This window comes from Plasmodium fragile (assembly GCF_000956335.1).
Source record: "Plasmodium fragile strain nilgiri unplaced genomic scaffold supercont1.38, whole genome shotgun sequence".
NCBI lineage: Eukaryota > Apicomplexa > Aconoidasida > Haemosporida > Plasmodiidae > Plasmodium > Plasmodium fragile.
The window spans coordinates 42,629-58,832 of NW_012192618.1; the positions used below are offsets into that span (position 1 = coordinate 42,629).

General features: G+C 43.5%; 2 protein-coding genes across 2 annotated transcripts; both read right to left on the reverse strand.

Moving 5' to 3' along the window:
- Positions 1-106: 106 nt before the first annotated feature.
- On the reverse strand, positions 107-573 carry AK88_03361 (60S ribosomal protein L39; the record flags this gene model as incomplete). Its single annotated transcript, XM_012480978.1, has 3 exons — positions 107-155; positions 301-404; positions 523-573. 3 exons carry the CDS (start codon positions 571-573, stop codon positions 107-109), a joined length of 204 nt encoding a protein of 67 aa, XP_012336401.1.
- Positions 574-2,315: 1,742 nt separating this feature from the next.
- On the reverse strand, positions 2,316-11,573 carry AK88_03362 (uncharacterized protein; the record flags this gene model as incomplete). The annotated part of the gene is made up of 5 exons (XM_012480979.1): positions 2,316-2,414; positions 2,574-2,667; positions 2,892-3,044; positions 3,185-3,257; positions 3,383-11,573. The coding sequence occupies 5 exons, from the start codon at positions 11,571-11,573 to the stop codon at positions 2,316-2,318; spliced, it is 8,610 nt and encodes a 2,869-aa protein (XP_012336402.1).
- Positions 11,574-16,204: the final 4,631 nt, after the last annotated feature.

Below are 16,204 nucleotides of genomic sequence, written 5' to 3' on the forward strand. Positions count from 1 at the left end.
TTCTCTTTGCAAGGAATTCTCCACCCTCCTCTCTCTAGATAAAATTTCCATCCATGCTGCTCGTTGCTCATGTCAAGAAAAGGAGAAAACACCATCCGCAGATTCCTTAAAGTCCCAACTTTGTTCGTCGCCAGTGTCTTCTTTTTGTGTTATATCTAATAAAAAGGGGTAGGGGGAGAGAAAAAGGGAATAAAGGCATTTTATACGTGGGTGGGTGGACCAATGCGCACACGTGTTAGAAAATTGCCGCTTGCAAGCTGCCCTATTGAATACATAAACGGTACGCGCCCATTGCCTTACCTAATTTTTGTGTCCTTTCTCAACCTGTACCAGTGGGGCACTGGTCTATTCTTCTTCCTGCATTTTCCCAATTTCTGCTTTAGTTTGAAACTTTTAATGGATCCCTGCGAGGAGCAACATGGTGGGGTATAGGGTACATAAAAAGATATGTTTCACATGGGCACGGCGGGGGAGAAATATATGAAACAAGCGCCAACACGCATAAGAACAACGAGGAACAACGTTCCTGTCGCCGCGCTGGAGCGATCCTTCACAGGTTCCTGCGGCGTTCATTTTAAGTAGTCACGCATTGGTTGAGCGCGGCGCGCAGTAACATTAAACACAACAGAAAATGTACATCCGTAAGAGCATCCATACATAGAAACATATATGTATATATTTACGAATACATGTCACGTGATGTTTCTGTGTTTTTTCCCCTCTGGAAAACTCCCACTTACCATTTTGAATAACGCGCGGGGGGAAAGTACTAATTTGTGAGAACGATAACTTCAACAAGGGTCACAATTGGCATAAAAAAAAAAAAAACCTAAATATGCAACTTTGCTTATCTACGATTCGAGTGAAAGGCTAAATATATTTCAGTAACGTAAAATAAAAATTTGTTCTCAAAGTGTTGCAAGTATTCCTTTTTTTTTTTTTTTTTTCATTTACATGTTAAGAAAAAAAAAAAAAATATATCCCATAAGTGCGAGAAGAAGAAAAAAAAACTGAGTAAAATGAAACTCAAATGAATGGGAAAAAAACCATGCAATATATTAAAACATGGCATAAAGAGATGATATGCCGCCTAAAAAAAAAACGAAACGAAACGAACGCTTTAATTTACCCCCGAGAAAAAAGCAGCCCCTACACCTCTAACAGCGTGCCCCGGCGTTTGCTTTTGCCGTCAGCCTCAACTCTAAAATGTGGTGCGTGCGTTATGCTATACAAGTAACAAACCTACTGTATATGTATGACATATGCAACGCCCGTTTATGCGTATTTTTTTTTTCCCCCCCGTTTTGCTTTTCTTTCTCAAGTTTTGAAAACCCCCACTGTTCCGTCCGGGTAAGGATCACCCGGGGAAAACGGGCGGGGTAGTATAAACCCTTCTATGGGTTCAAAGAATTGCCGCGACGTAAAAATGAGAACAGAAACAAGTATAGGCTCAGCCCGCGCACTTTTTTTCTTTTGCTATGTTTTACTTGGCACAAAAATATGCCGTTTTAAAAAATGGCGGCAAACCCTCTAAAGATGGGAGTATAACTCGTTCATTGCGCCTCCTACCGTAATAATAAAAAAAAAACGGGAAAAAATTACATTTGCATCATTAGCCGATAAAACAACTGTTAACTGTTCCACTTTTTCCCCATTTTGCATTCCCATTTCATATTTTTATTTACCCCTTATAGGGAACTATTTCGCATAAGGTTTTTTTTTTCTATATCAGTTAGCAGTTTTTTTTACTGCCATGAAAGGAGACGTTTTTTAAGCAACCCTGTAACGGTCAAAATGAAAACACTATGTGCTGAGTTGTTCCTTTTTTTCACACAAAAGTGGAACGTACAGAATGGGGAAAACTTTTCCCTTTTTACCCCTTCGCATAATTTTGGAACGTGCTCCTCTTTTCTGGTTGACCTCCCAACCCAGCTATATATACACTTACCCTCTAAAAAGGGTACACTTTTTTTTTGGGGGGGGGGGGGCGGCTGCCCGTTTGGGACATTTTGTACATTTAAAAATGTGAGCACTGCTGTTTGGGCAGAGTAAAACAAAAGGGAAAAAAAAAAAAAAAACGCTTTCGGCTTGTGAAAATGAAAGCGGAACAAAAAAAAAAGGTTAAAAAGGTGGGGGACAAAAACAAAAAAAATGGAAAAAAACGAGGGGTTAAAATCAGGTTGACGTGGTAAGAGAAGGGGCGCCACAAATATCACGATGCATGCACCCCTATACACACACACACACGTTGCCAAACCTGAATTTAAAAAGACCTCATAAAATTACCAACCGAGTTGTAACGGCTGGAGGATGGCTTAAAAAATGAGCTCAGAAAAACTATTCATAAATTCGTGAAAATCTTGGCAGTTGGCACGGATGGTTATTAAATACTTCTTTTCTGTGTTTTCAAAGCCCTGCGAAAAAAGGCATACCAGATGGGTGCCACAAAAAAAGTGGAGACACATAATGGGCATGGTGTGTTGAGGTAATAATACAAGAAGCGCACAATACATGTACAACGTGCATGACGCTCGTTTATATATATATATATATATTTTCTTTTTTTCCCTTACACTTGCATCCTCGTGCAGTTCTATGACCCCTTTGCACGCCTTCGCAGAGGAAACGTACAACTGAATCATTTCGCCTTGAAATGTGGACAGCATGCTTCGCAGGGGAAAAAAAAAAAAAAAAAGGGGGGGGGGGGGGTTAAGTGGTTAATGAGCACATTGTTAAACGGGTTGGAAGTTAAATGAATAGGCGAATGGTGGTACGCCTCAGCTGTAGCAAAATCAGCGCAGGGATAGATGCGATGGCCCTTCATATCTCTTCTCCAGGCAGGCGGTGCACAATTTCATTTTCATTCTTATTTCCATTCTGATCACGCTTACCTGAAATTGCTGCTACCCCTATACATATTAAAAACGGGTGAAGTGCACAGAGATAGGGAATCCAATGTGATATCAAAATTTCCCCTAATGAGAGTGTCCAGTTCCCTCTTCGTGGCCTCACTTGTTATGAACGAATTTTCTAACCGTACAATGCTGCGACGGGGTTGGAACGGGGTCGGCAGGTCAGCACTGTGGGGGGGAAACATACAGACGACGCACTACAACGGTGATGCAATGCACGGGTGGGTGGGGGACAAAAAAAAAAAAAAAAAAAAAGGACGCGAATAGCTTACCCTCCTTGGACATCGGACGTCTCGTCCGGGGCGTTCATATGAAAATCCAGCGTGAGCATTTTCGGCTTTTCTCCTGCGCGGGAAAGGGGGGAAAAATGCAAACAGTGCAAAACGTGGAAAAAGTGCACAAACAAGAATAAATAAATAAAAAAAAAAAAGCGTTACACGCTGCGTACCCCCCCCTTTCGTGCAACTTACCCTTTTCATAAAAAACCTGCTGCATCATATTAGATCTAACAATTTTAACAACTCTTAATTTCCCCTTTTCCTTGTAACTCTGGTCCATGATGCATGCTAGGTAATTCCACACTGCCCTGAATTCTTGCCGATTAATTTTTCTACAGACACTAAAGTTTATTTGCTCTCCATCACCACATCTCACTTTTTTTATTTTTTGGTAAATCATCTCCAGTTCATTCAACATTTTCTGGCTCAAAACGAGTGTCAGCTTTTGCGGCTTAGTAAGGTGCTCTCTCCTAAAACTACGTATTTCCAGGACATTGCTTTTTTCTTCATTCACGCTTTCCGTTGGAGGTGTAACTTCTTTCCCATCTCCTGCCTCGTCTGCAGTGTTGTCTTCACTAGGGCTATCCTCATTGGTGCCATCCTCCTCCTCGATGACACAATTGTTGAGCACACCAAACGCATGGTCTCCATTTTCCGTGATACTTCCATTCGCATAATAATGCACACCCCCCTTCTGATGTTGCTCTTCGCCATGCAGATTCTCCTCATCCAATTCAATGGTAATGGAACCAGCTTCCACAAATTCTTTCACCTTTTTATTACCCCCCTTTTGTTCTTCAAAAATGTTATAAGCTCTATTTGTTACGTGAAATTTTTCCCCGTCTTCCAAATTATACACAGACAGAATGACACTGTCATTATCCCTGCTCGGGGCATTCCCAAAGGAGGTACTGCTATCGCCATGTCCTTCCTCGGTCAGGTATGCCGCTTCCTCTTTTTCTCCATCTCCCTTTGTCGCTTCGTCCTTCTCTTCCTCTTCCTGTTCTTCTCCCTTTGCTGCTCCTTTTCCATCGCTCAGATCGTCCGTCCCGTTAGCGACATACAGATCTTCATAGTTCAACTTACAAACATCGTCCAGCATTATCCTCTCGTACTCAATGTTTTCCTCGTGGGAACTTTTGCTCGTTTGTTCTCCCTGTTCCGTGTGGTGAGGTTGGTTCGCCGCATAACCTCCTTCCGCGTCGGGTTTGCTAGACAGTTCGCCAATAGGTTTATCACACACATCCGGATCCCCCAGGCTGCTCTCGTCCCTGCTGTCCGCCTTGCCCAAACGACTATCCCCATTTCTACCCTCATCATGTCCTTCACTTGAATTGTCCACACTAGGTTCGTTAAATATTTCTTCTATAGAAGAATAAATATTCTTACAACCAAAGTCCTTGGCGGCGCTTGCATGTTCATCCCTTTTGTCATCGATCCAGTTGGCATGCTGGCTAGATAAAGTGGAAATATTATCCACATCTACCACGACGGCTTCCCCTTCCCCATATAACGAGTCCTTATTTTTTTTCATTTCATTGTACTTGGTAATGGACTGTTCTATACTTTTGAGCGACATGTCAATGCTCATTTCCATGACATTCTTCTGCTCATCCTTTGAATCATTTTTTACACTAGGCGAGTTTACCAATTTGGAACTCTCCTCTGCAGAAGCGTCGTCCTTGGCTTGGTTGTTACTACTATCGACTCCGAGGCCTGGACACGAAACACCATTTACACAATTGTCATTACCCACTCCCTGCCAACTGTGTGGGGAAAGGTCAGAACCTGGATGGCTCAAATGGGTTCCCTGTGCAGATGATGCTTCACCGGGGAAAGGAGTAGCAGTGCATCTGGCTGCAATGGCTGCTGCACCTACCCCGCCATTAGGACTCCCTTCACCTGTGTAAGAATAACCTGAAAGCACATGTTCAATATTCTCATTTTCATGATTCATGGTACTTGCATCCTTTGGGGTACCCACCAATCTTCTACTGTTCTCTAATCCTGTTCCCACTGCATCCACGTGGGCTACACGGTTCTCATCAGCACTGTGTACATTGTACTCCATACCACCGCTACGGCCCGGAGAAATAGAGCCCCCTTCGTTTGTAATTTGAATGCACGGTTGTTGTTGTTCTTGTTGTTGTTGTCCGCTGGGCATGTACTGGGTACCGTTGGCACCTTCTTCTATACCCTTATTGTCATTACCCTTAGGTAGCTTGGAATTTTTCAATTGAGAGTCATTCCTGCTACTCATTTCCTTCTGCGATGACTTCACCATTGTGTCATTATTGGATGTTAACCCTAAACCCTGGTTCACCTGGTCATTTTTCTTTTTTCTTGACCTCTTGGGAGGACTAGCCAACACATTCGTAGAACCCGCATTCACATTTGCCTGTTCATTCGAATTTGATGCAGCACCAGCTTTTTTCCTCTTGTAGGAACCTTTTGCATTCGTACCAGTCACCGCTTGAGTATTTTGTCTCATGGGCATATTGGCTAGCTGGGAGGGATGATTCAGGTCATTAAGGCCATTCCCATTATTCAGAGGTATATTTGCTCCACCCATGGACATCATATTGTCTTCACAAGAAATGCCACTCACACTTGTCGACATGGACTTAGATGTGGTGCTCGCAACATCCTGAATTCTCAAATTCCTATTCATGTTGTAGAGCAAATTGTTTGGGTTCTCTAATATCATTCCACGGGCAGATGTAGTAGGAGGGGAAATCATAATACCTGCTGATCCATTCATACAGTGATTAAAATTTGCACTCGTACCATGCACATTCTGCATAGGGTAATTCATCGCCAAGGCATTTGTGGCCCCATTATTACTTAACTCCCACTCTCCTTGCATCACACCAAGTGTGTTATTCTGCCCGTTGGTCTCCTTCATCATTGTGTTATATCCACCTGAGGAGGGCCCTGTAGGCGACCCAACAACATCAGCAGTGTTGCTTCCCTTCCTCGAGAAGTTATTCCCTTTCTTATAAGTCACATTCATATCGTCATTGTACAGCTGATTATTCACACCACCACTACCAACAGGGCCATTACTCCTATTTGCATAATAAACACCATTAGGATTGTTACTACCCCCGCCGCTCATATTGTTGTTGTTGTCCATGCCGATTAGTCCGCCTACCCCATCCATGTTCATGCTATTCATTAACATATTAAAATTATTATTAATGTTGATAATATTTTTTAAGTTAACGGGACTCTTCTGATCGCTGGTGGGTGTGGGGACATCATCCATTGACTGGATGAACCCGTGTTGCCCATGTCCGCTGTTGCTATTATCGGGTAAACCTTCATACGAATTGGGGGGAAAACTACCATTGTTGTGCTGGTTAAAATTTACACCAGGGTAGTTTCCACCAGCATGAGTAGTGGTCACCATCCCGTGGTCTCCGTACACATAGTTAGCGACGTGCCCATTGTCCATACCACCATAAGCATACTTATTCGTATCATTCGGAGAGCCATACTTACCATTGTATAGCTCCACATGAGGATGGTTACTACTTACACCATGTATGTTTTTCATGTTGGGATCAATTTGGCCTCCCAATGGGTTCAAGTGAAAACTACCACCAATGCCACCACTTTGGAAAATTCCGCCGTAGCCATCGCTACTCCCTGTGTGCTGCATCGTCGCTGGTCCATAGTTCGAGGTACCCTTGCTGTATAGTCTGATCATGTCTGGTGTCCACATATGTTCCTTCTCCGCGGGGAACGCTCCAGTTGCCGCGGTGGCCATAGGTACATGGTGCGGGCCGCTGAACCCATTGGCGCTACCGCCACGGGAGCCCATCATACCGACACCACCATTCACCTCAGACGTGTTCACCAGATTTGTGCTGTGAAGACCGGCCAGGTTATTTCCCCTGTGCATAGCAGCCTTCATAGCTTCACCACCATCATCACTGCTGCTAACCATGTTGCCAGATTGCATAGCCTTGTTTAACTGGGTAGAGCCTCTCCTTTTGGAGCTAGCCATTACACCATTACCATTATGCATATCATTCAAATTTTTTTTTCTTCCAACAAGGGGAAATTCATTTTTATCCACGTGAGGCGGAGATCCCCTACTACTACCCGCCCCCCCTGTGGTAGAGGCTAACAGTTCATTTTTTGGGCCCAAGTGTGAATCCATATTTTCTTTAATCATCATGTAGTCTCTACTTAGGTGATTTCCGTTCACCTCTGCAGGGTAGAAATTCTGGCCGTTGTCTTCGGGTAGTAGCCCTGCATTTCTGTTCAGCGCCATTAACTTGTTATTCAGTGTCGACTCGTTCATCAGTAGGTGGTTCGAGCCCACACCACCACTTCCACAAGCACTTCCACCACCACCTGCACTCTTTAGGACATACCTATTATGCACTGGGTCGTTCATGCCCCCACCCGCACTCATCACATTGGCAGTTGCATTTTTCATCTTCACGGGGTTCCTCACGATAGTTTGATTATGTGCATCTGCAAAATGGTGGGTGTACATAGAACTGGTCATACTACTCATAGGTACTGCACCGTTGGCCCCCTTCCCCATCATGCCCACTTGGGAAATGTGGTTCGTGCCAACTACGTTACGCGACCCTGAGCCATTAATGTTGTCTGTGTTTCCGTGGGGGGGGTTGGCTGTGCTTGAGTCAAGAACTCCTCTTCTGTGCATCGCCAAGCCTTTTGTTGCATCTGCTGGGTTCAGGTTGTTCCCTTTGGCTATCATTTTTAGTAGATCGTAGTTTGCGTTCACCTGGGAAGCGCCGCTCCCATTCACACCGCTTCCAGTCACACCACTCCCACTCCCACTCACACCGCTTCCTGTCACACCACTCCCATTGGCGAGGTAATAACTGGGCAGCGCCCCGTTGCGCTTCTCAGAAATGGGCTCCCCAGTGTACACGTTACTACTGCCATTGTTAGCCTGGGCAAACTTCATAGAGTCGCTGAAATTCTCTGGAGAGTCCAACTTTGAACCACTTTTGTTCATCTCCCCCATCGATGCAATATTATTGCCCACGCTCACTGGCCCATAAACATTTTTTTTTAAATTATTTACATCTCCTACATTCACATTCTTCATACCATTTATTCCACTAGATAAATTAATGGAAATATTATTATTTATTTTTTGTGTGATATGATTATTGTGCACTACTTGTAAATTATTCGTGACACTATTGGTCATGCTGTTGGAGAGACTATTGGTGAGGTTGTTTGTGAGGTGATCAATTTCGTTCGCTGTGTTGGTCAAGGCACTGGTCAGGCTGTTCACTTGCCCATTGTGCGATCCATTCATGGGACTATTAATGGGGGAAGTACCCATTCCGTGGTGCATACCACTACTGTTGTTTCCAGTAGGAGTACTACTACCTGCGTGCATACCAGATGTGCCCTTCGCTGCCCCGTTATTACCCACAGGATACTCGCCTCCTCTGGGAGAATATACATTTGACGTGTTCGCCTTAGAACTGCAAAATGCCTTTTTCGCACTGCAATTTCCATTTGTGTTGTGCGTTGGGGATGAAAGGTCCTTGTTGCCCCCACTTGCTTTCATCTTCAATGCACTTAAACTGCCACTGTGCGGGGTGCCACTGGGAGTTGTGCCACCATGCGGCGTGCCACTACCGTTAACGTACTTACTGCTGCTTATAAATTTGTTTTCATTTAGAGAACCGTTTTCCGGGTAGGATCCTTTCCCCGCGTCGGCGCTGTTGTTATTGTTGTTGACCTTGCTGTAGGGATTAAAGTGAGTCGCTTGGCCGCCGCTCATCATGGCGCCATTCACCATGCCGCCGCTAACCGAACTGGGGAGCACACCGGTCATGCCGTTAGTGGCCTCTTTCATGGAATGTGGCTGGTGGTAGCTACTCATGTTATTCACTTGCACGTCGTGATTGTTCACTGCGTTCGACGGGTAGTTGCCCGACTGAATCATGTTCATATTTTTTATCACGTTAAACTGCTGGTTTTCCTTTTTGCTGGACAACACGTTGGGTATGTCATTTGGGATGGAGACGCCGTAACCACCACCATAACTACTACCCTGCACACTTGCGTGACTGCCGGCGTGCCCCGCTCGCAGCACGGCACTTAAGTGGCCACCACCCTCACTGCTCTTATTGTCATTCCTTGCGTTCATTATAAATTCAGCATTGTCGCGCACAAAATTGTTGCTCATGTTGCTGTGGTGGTAACTGCTCATAACATGTGCATGCACATGATTATCGTTGCTACTGCTAGTCGGGTCATTGGCGTTCCCCCTGGGGATGAAATTTCCCACATTTTGGGGGACCTGCGCGCAACCGTTTAGGCCACTGGGGAAATTGCTGCCGCTACCGATTCCTCCACCAATCCGGCCACTACTACCATTTTGCATCGTCCAGGAACTACCCGTTTGGTTGATCAGGTTGGGCCCGCCCGCACTGAAGCTGTTCTCCATGTTGCTACTTCCGGTGAAAGCACCTCCCGTGTGACTGCTTAACGGATGCGACTGATGGGGCGCGACGTCAAGTTTAGAGCCGTGTGTATTGCCAACCCCAATCACTTGCTTCCCATGATCCGTACAGTTGGTAAAATTTTGCACACTGCTGTAGGGACCCATCCCGTTGCCACCGCCACTTCCACCGCTATTGCTACTACCACTACCAGTACCCATTTTGGCACCCACGGGGGTGGCGCTCACCGCCACATAACTGTCAACACTTTTGCGCGGGTCGACAAACTTAACACCGTTCTTATTCACACTACAAAAAGGTAGTGCACTAGTCTCGTTTCCACGAAAATTGCCTTGCACTTTATTGTAGTCATTTAACACTTGGTTATTATTCATTACGGGGGCACACTGCTGTGGAACATCCATCATCATTTCCCCCTTGCCATTTACATTTAGTACTTTGTTCATGCTGTGGAAAACGTGTTCAGATTTTTTCCCACTCATATTTAGTCCCACACTGCTGCTGTGACTTTGGGGTGTCACCATGTTGCCCTTATATTTGCTGCTCCTGCATGCACCGTTGCTAAGAGCGCGGCTGTGACTGTTCCCGCCTGGGTCGTTAGGCCCGCCAACGCAATTTGCACCAACGTTGCCGCTAACACTGCCGTAATTTTTGCTCACATAATTAGCATCGTAGCCATCCATCACGCCTTGGTAATTATTTCCCATTCCTCTTGTACATTCTTCTCCCATTTTTCCACCTTCGGCGTTCATAATATTTGCATAAGAAAGAACATTACTCGCGGCAACCGCACTGCTGCCCTTCCCCAAGTCGTAGTTTCCCTTCCAGGTATTCATTTGTTTACTCACCATGGCACCCTGATTTTGTTGTGTACCTTGTGTCATACCGTTTGGGTGTCCTTGGGAGGCGCTGTTCATCGCGCAAATATTTGCTCCACCAATTGCGGCTACATTTGGGGTTAAAAGATTGTCGCGCGGGTGGTAAGGCATCCCTAACATACCAGGGGTATTTGCGTTCACCATGCTGTTAGTACTACTCGCGCAGTAACCGTTCTGCGCACCCAGCACTTGGTGCTCCTGGTTCAGGGCAGAATTCTGCTGCAAACTGTAGTTGCACATATTTGCATTCTTCTGCTCAGGAGTAACATTGTGCAAGTTGTTGCCCGCGCGGGCGGGTGACTGCAAATGGGACTGCATTTTTGGTTGCATTTTTGACTGCATTTTTGACTGCATGTTTGACTGCATTTTTGACTGCATTTTTGACTGCATTTTTTGTTGCATGTTTTGTTGCGCAACTTGGTTCCCACTTGACTGCAAACTGCTTGGGCCGCAGGTCACCGCCTGAGCCACGTTTCCGCTGGGGGGGCCACTTGCGTTGTCAACATTTGTTCTGGCCATAAAATGTTTGGCCTGAGATAAAATCTGTTCCTCATCTGTTACATACAACGGGTGACCATTATTCAGTGCCATGTGCATGGTACTCGCGCTGTGTGTGTTTCCCAGGGAGTTGCCGCTTTGCCAATTCGTCTTACTTTCATTCGCACAGCGGTTTGTTCTGGTATCGTAATTGACGTCACAATTGGAGTCATAATTTGCTGCAAACTTTGCTGTATAATTGGCTTCATAATTGGCTTCATAATTGGCTCCATAATTGGCTCCATAATTGGCGTCATAATTGGCCGTGTTGCCGTAGGGGTGCTGGCCGAGTGGAACACTCTGATGACTCAGCATATGTTGCTTGGCCGATAAATTATAATCGTGGCCATTTGCGCTTTGTCCCATGAAAATGTTCTGACCGTGTTCATAATTTATTAAGTTGGGGGATGTTGGCATATTTACGTTGCAGCCGTTTTGGGGGATGGCAGTCGGGCTGCTGCTCAGCGCGCCGCTCACGCACAAGTTGCTCCTTTTCATTTGGTCGTGCATGTTCACGTCCACGTCGAGCGTCCTTAGGCAAGTGGTTTTTTCCCGCGCTTGCTTCACTCTGCGCTCCATAATACACACCCCTGTGTGTGCACGTAGTATGTGCAGCTGTATATGTATATGCCGTATGTACGTGCCGTAAGTACAGACGGCACATGCGCGAGTATATTTCTCCGCACACGTACTCACAATTGGCTTTTTTTTTTTTTTTCTGCAACACAGTGGCCGTTAAACCATGCACGAAATGTTAAACAAATGTTAGTGAGAGGGGGAGAGGAGAAAATAAATTGCGATGGCTGAGGGGATACGTTGTGGGGGTACACGTTCGTACTTATCTGTACGTGCTCGTATGGTTATGTGTGCATGCATGCACACGGGGGTAACTTTTGGGGTTGCGATAATTTCGTTTCTGCTTACAAGCTGTTTTGGTTCCCAGGAGTGTCTCGGCGATTATATATGTATATATATAGAGGGCGATTGACGGATGGCGAGGAGCCTTTTGTACACTTGCGTGTGTACGTATGCGAGGGCGTTTACTGGCACGACCTACACACGTAACACACGTGCACGCTTGCACATGCGCATCTCTGCGCGTGACGAGAAACGTGCCACACGTCTTGTAACGCAGGTTGAATGGATATCCACGTGCAGGCACTTCAACGATTATTTTTGTTTTTTCCTTAATGCGCGTTAATGCTGTGGACAATGTGCGAGGAGGGCGTTACCGTATTCTTAAATGAATACACGGTGTGAATGAATCTCGAGTGGGTGGATGAACATGCGTGTATTTACCCAGACTCGCACGCACAGATATGCTGAACGATGCAGGTGATGTCCATTAAAAAAGGCGGCCTTAAAAAAATGGACACGCGTGGACAAGGCTGGGTTTGCGCATGAATGTCACCCACAAATGGGAGGGGAGGGGGGATACAAAAAGATGCAGTACAATACGGGGGGAATGCAAAATGATCACATGAACAAATGTTACACAGGGGTGAAAACGCGACACGGCGACGGCCGCGCAAAAGCGCAGTAGTCACGGTCTCGAAAAAAGGGACACATTCACACCCTTTACATACATTTAAACGTTAAGGCATATTTCTACCGAACATTTTGGGGGAAAAAAAAAATTTAAATTGCTGTACAAATTTTTTTTTTTTTTTTTTTTTTTCTTACCACAATTAGGTGTGCATATACATAACAGCTTAAATATTTTTTGGACGCACAAAAAAGGGAAAAAATACACAAACAAAAAAAAAAAAAAAAAATTGAAAAATGTTACGCATTTATATAAACATTTGGTATACTCACATGAGGACAGGAGAAAAAATGCAAAACAAAACAAAAAAAAATGAAAAACAAAATACACATGTTTTTTTTTTTTTTTGTGTATTCTCCTCCTTATGACTCTTAAATCCTCAATCACATTCAAAAATACACCCCTGGGTAAGGTGAAGTAAGTAAATAAACATTTCCACGTTTGTTTTGTTCCTTCACCTTGCAAATGTCGCGTACACCTTTCCTCGAATTGGCCTTGAACGCGTAAAATGTGTTAGCAGTAGGCAAAGACTCTGCGACGTTCGTAAGTTGAAGGACGCGTGGAAGGCAGCATAAAAAAAAATCGCGAAAAGTGTAGGGAAATAAGTCGCGTATGTGGACACAACAAAAAAAACAAAAAAATGCAACAGCGGTGGAAGAACAATGGAACAAGGGAGGAACAAAAATGGAACAAAGGATGGAGAACAAGCGTGTAACAACAGAAAAGGCAAAAAAGAGGAGCTGGCTGTGCATATGGGAAAATTGTGGAACGGGGAACATTCAACAGGGATGGAATTGTGACGAAAAAAAGGAAGAACGAAAAAAACAAAAAGGGGGAAAGAGTACCACGAAGAGGCGCACGACGAAAAAGCGTAAGAACGAAAAAATGTACGAACGAAAAAAATGTATGAACGAAAAAATGTATGAACGAAAAATGTATGAACAAGGAAGGATGGAAAAAAAAAAAAAATTAAACATTAAAAAAGAAAAAAATAGCTTGAAAAATGCTATAAAAAAAAAAAAATACACAAAAAAATTATGAACAGGGGTAAGGAAAATGGGAAAAAATTATGACCTGTACATAATTTTTTTTTTTTTTTTACCAGCGCAAAAGGCTTTCAACAATTTTTATGTATGGCTGACTAGTCGATTGTGTATGTACGCATGAACATAAGCATATTTATACATAGCACCTATCTGTGTGTTCATCCGCATGTACACGTGTAACGGTGTGGGAAAATGTGTAAACAAGGTGCTACTACTTCTGCTACATCAACGTTACACAAAAATTTTGGACAAACGCGCATTCAAGGGCTAGTTGCGCACAAGAAGGGTAAATTATCATAAATTATTCGTAAAGAGCATGTAAAAAAATATATATATATATATCCCACACGTGTATGGCGTTTTCTTACACTTAATAACATTCCACTGAATGTGCACAAAGTGTGTCCACCTGGTATACATGCACATACCTAGCAGGCACGCATACACATTCGCTCGTATGTATGTCCCATGAAGCAGTCGCAATTCGCTCTAAACAATAAACGCAAACTTAGCAGCAAAGCAACCGTTGCGCAGCTGTTTTCAGCAGGAATCTTAATCCAAAAAAGTATTGCTCAAAAGGGTAAGAAGCAGAAAAAAAAAAAAACAATTCGTAAAATGTAAATCTTCTACTGTATGTATCAATGTTGGGCAATCACAACGTAAAATAATTTTTTTTGAAAAGTAGAACTTGTTTTTCTTCTTTTTTTTTTTTTTTTTTTTATTGTGTAATGAAAAAAAATATATATATACGCTTATGTATATGTTCATGTATATTTATACATACTCACGTACAGTGGGGGCTAATAAGTCGCCGATACACGGCATTGCTCGCAAATGCACAGGTAGTAATTCTCGTTGCAGGCTTTTTTAAAACCATATGAAAAGACTGTGCAGGGGGTCTGCGGCTATCTTGGTACACTTGGAAATGTGCGTGCACATATATACGCTAGGGCATTTGCTCACATAGATGCTGTTATACGTGGTAAGTACATGATATGCACATGTGCACAATTTGTTTAGGTATGCACACGTATGATGCCTACTCATATACACTGGGGGTGTGCGCGGGTTATTGGTGATTATGTTGCACAATTTGTAACACCAGCGATGTCACACTGGTGTGTTTAAAAAGCTGTGGCTTCCTTGGTGAAAACGGGGATGCACACATGGGTATGTTGACGGCATTCGCCTTGTAGATGTCGTCACATCACAGTGGCGGACACGCTGCACGTGCGTCACGACTGGCGCGCTTGTGTAAAAAACGCAAGTTCTGTACCGATAAGTGGTAACAAAACTCCCTTGGAGGAAGACGCTTGAGAACAGGTTACACAATGAAGGCGATCAACCCTTTTTCTATGCAGTACAACTACAGTTCCTTCGTACATAACTTTCTCAGCAATTGTTTTTACGAAGGTTAGGGAGTTCCCTCGAAGCGATGACACTTTCACACCATGCGATGAAAAAAAAAAAAAAATGTAAGTATCTCTCACGTATGCTCACAATATGCTTAACAGAGTTAAAAAAAAAAAAAAGGGATGTACAATGAAAACACTTCACGTTTAGCTAAACACACGTTTCCTAATGATGGTTCATTTAAAAGAAAGGTGATATTTACTTATGTGTAGTTGGGGATACATATGACACAAGGGTATTCTCCCTTACAGTGCTTTGCACATTCTTTTTTCTCTACATGTGCTGATCGTTGCTTTTATTGTTTGGAAAATATTCGTTTGTTTTGTTTGTCGTAATGTGACTGTTCCTTTGAAACTTGGCTGTAAAAATAGGCTGTAAAAATAGGCTGTAAAAATTAGCTGTAAAATTAGCTGTAAAATGAGCTGTAAATTTAGCTGTAAAATTGGCTGTAAATTTATATTTCAGCTTGAGTGCCATTTCAGTGCCAGCTTTAATTTTAATTTTAACTTAAATTTTTTTCGCCACGGTGCATGCTTGTCATTGTAAATCTCACTGCACATTTTGTAGAACACCATTCCGGGACCATTTTATGTGTACCCCATTTCATGTGTACTCCATTTTGTGTACCCCTTTTTTGTGTACCCCTTTTTTGTGTACCCCTTTTTTGTGTACCCCATTTTGTGCACCCTTTTTTTTCCTCCCATGTGAACCACGCCGCAAAGGTGGAGGCAGAGTTTTTCCTCAAAGTCTAAATAGGACAAACACCGACATGAAAAGAAGAGCTCCTAACATTTCACTTTTTTCTCGTGATAAATTTTTTAAGGGCGCCAAACGCGTGCATGCCAATATAACACATGTAAAAAAAATGGCCTATGCGACCATGTACACCACAATTCCCTCCTTAGACAGTGCCTTTCCAACAGCTAGCTTTCTTTGCGCACCTACCACGTACGTAAATAATCACAAATGTGACGTTTTAATCGTTTTTACCTTTTATATTTTATTATATTATTTTTTTTTTTTCTGCAAAATTAATTCCGTTCGAGGATTTCCCCTTTTTCGAATTTTCTCCCTTTTCGGGGGAACACAAATGCATACCCGTTTGAGAAAAAAAAAAAAAAAAA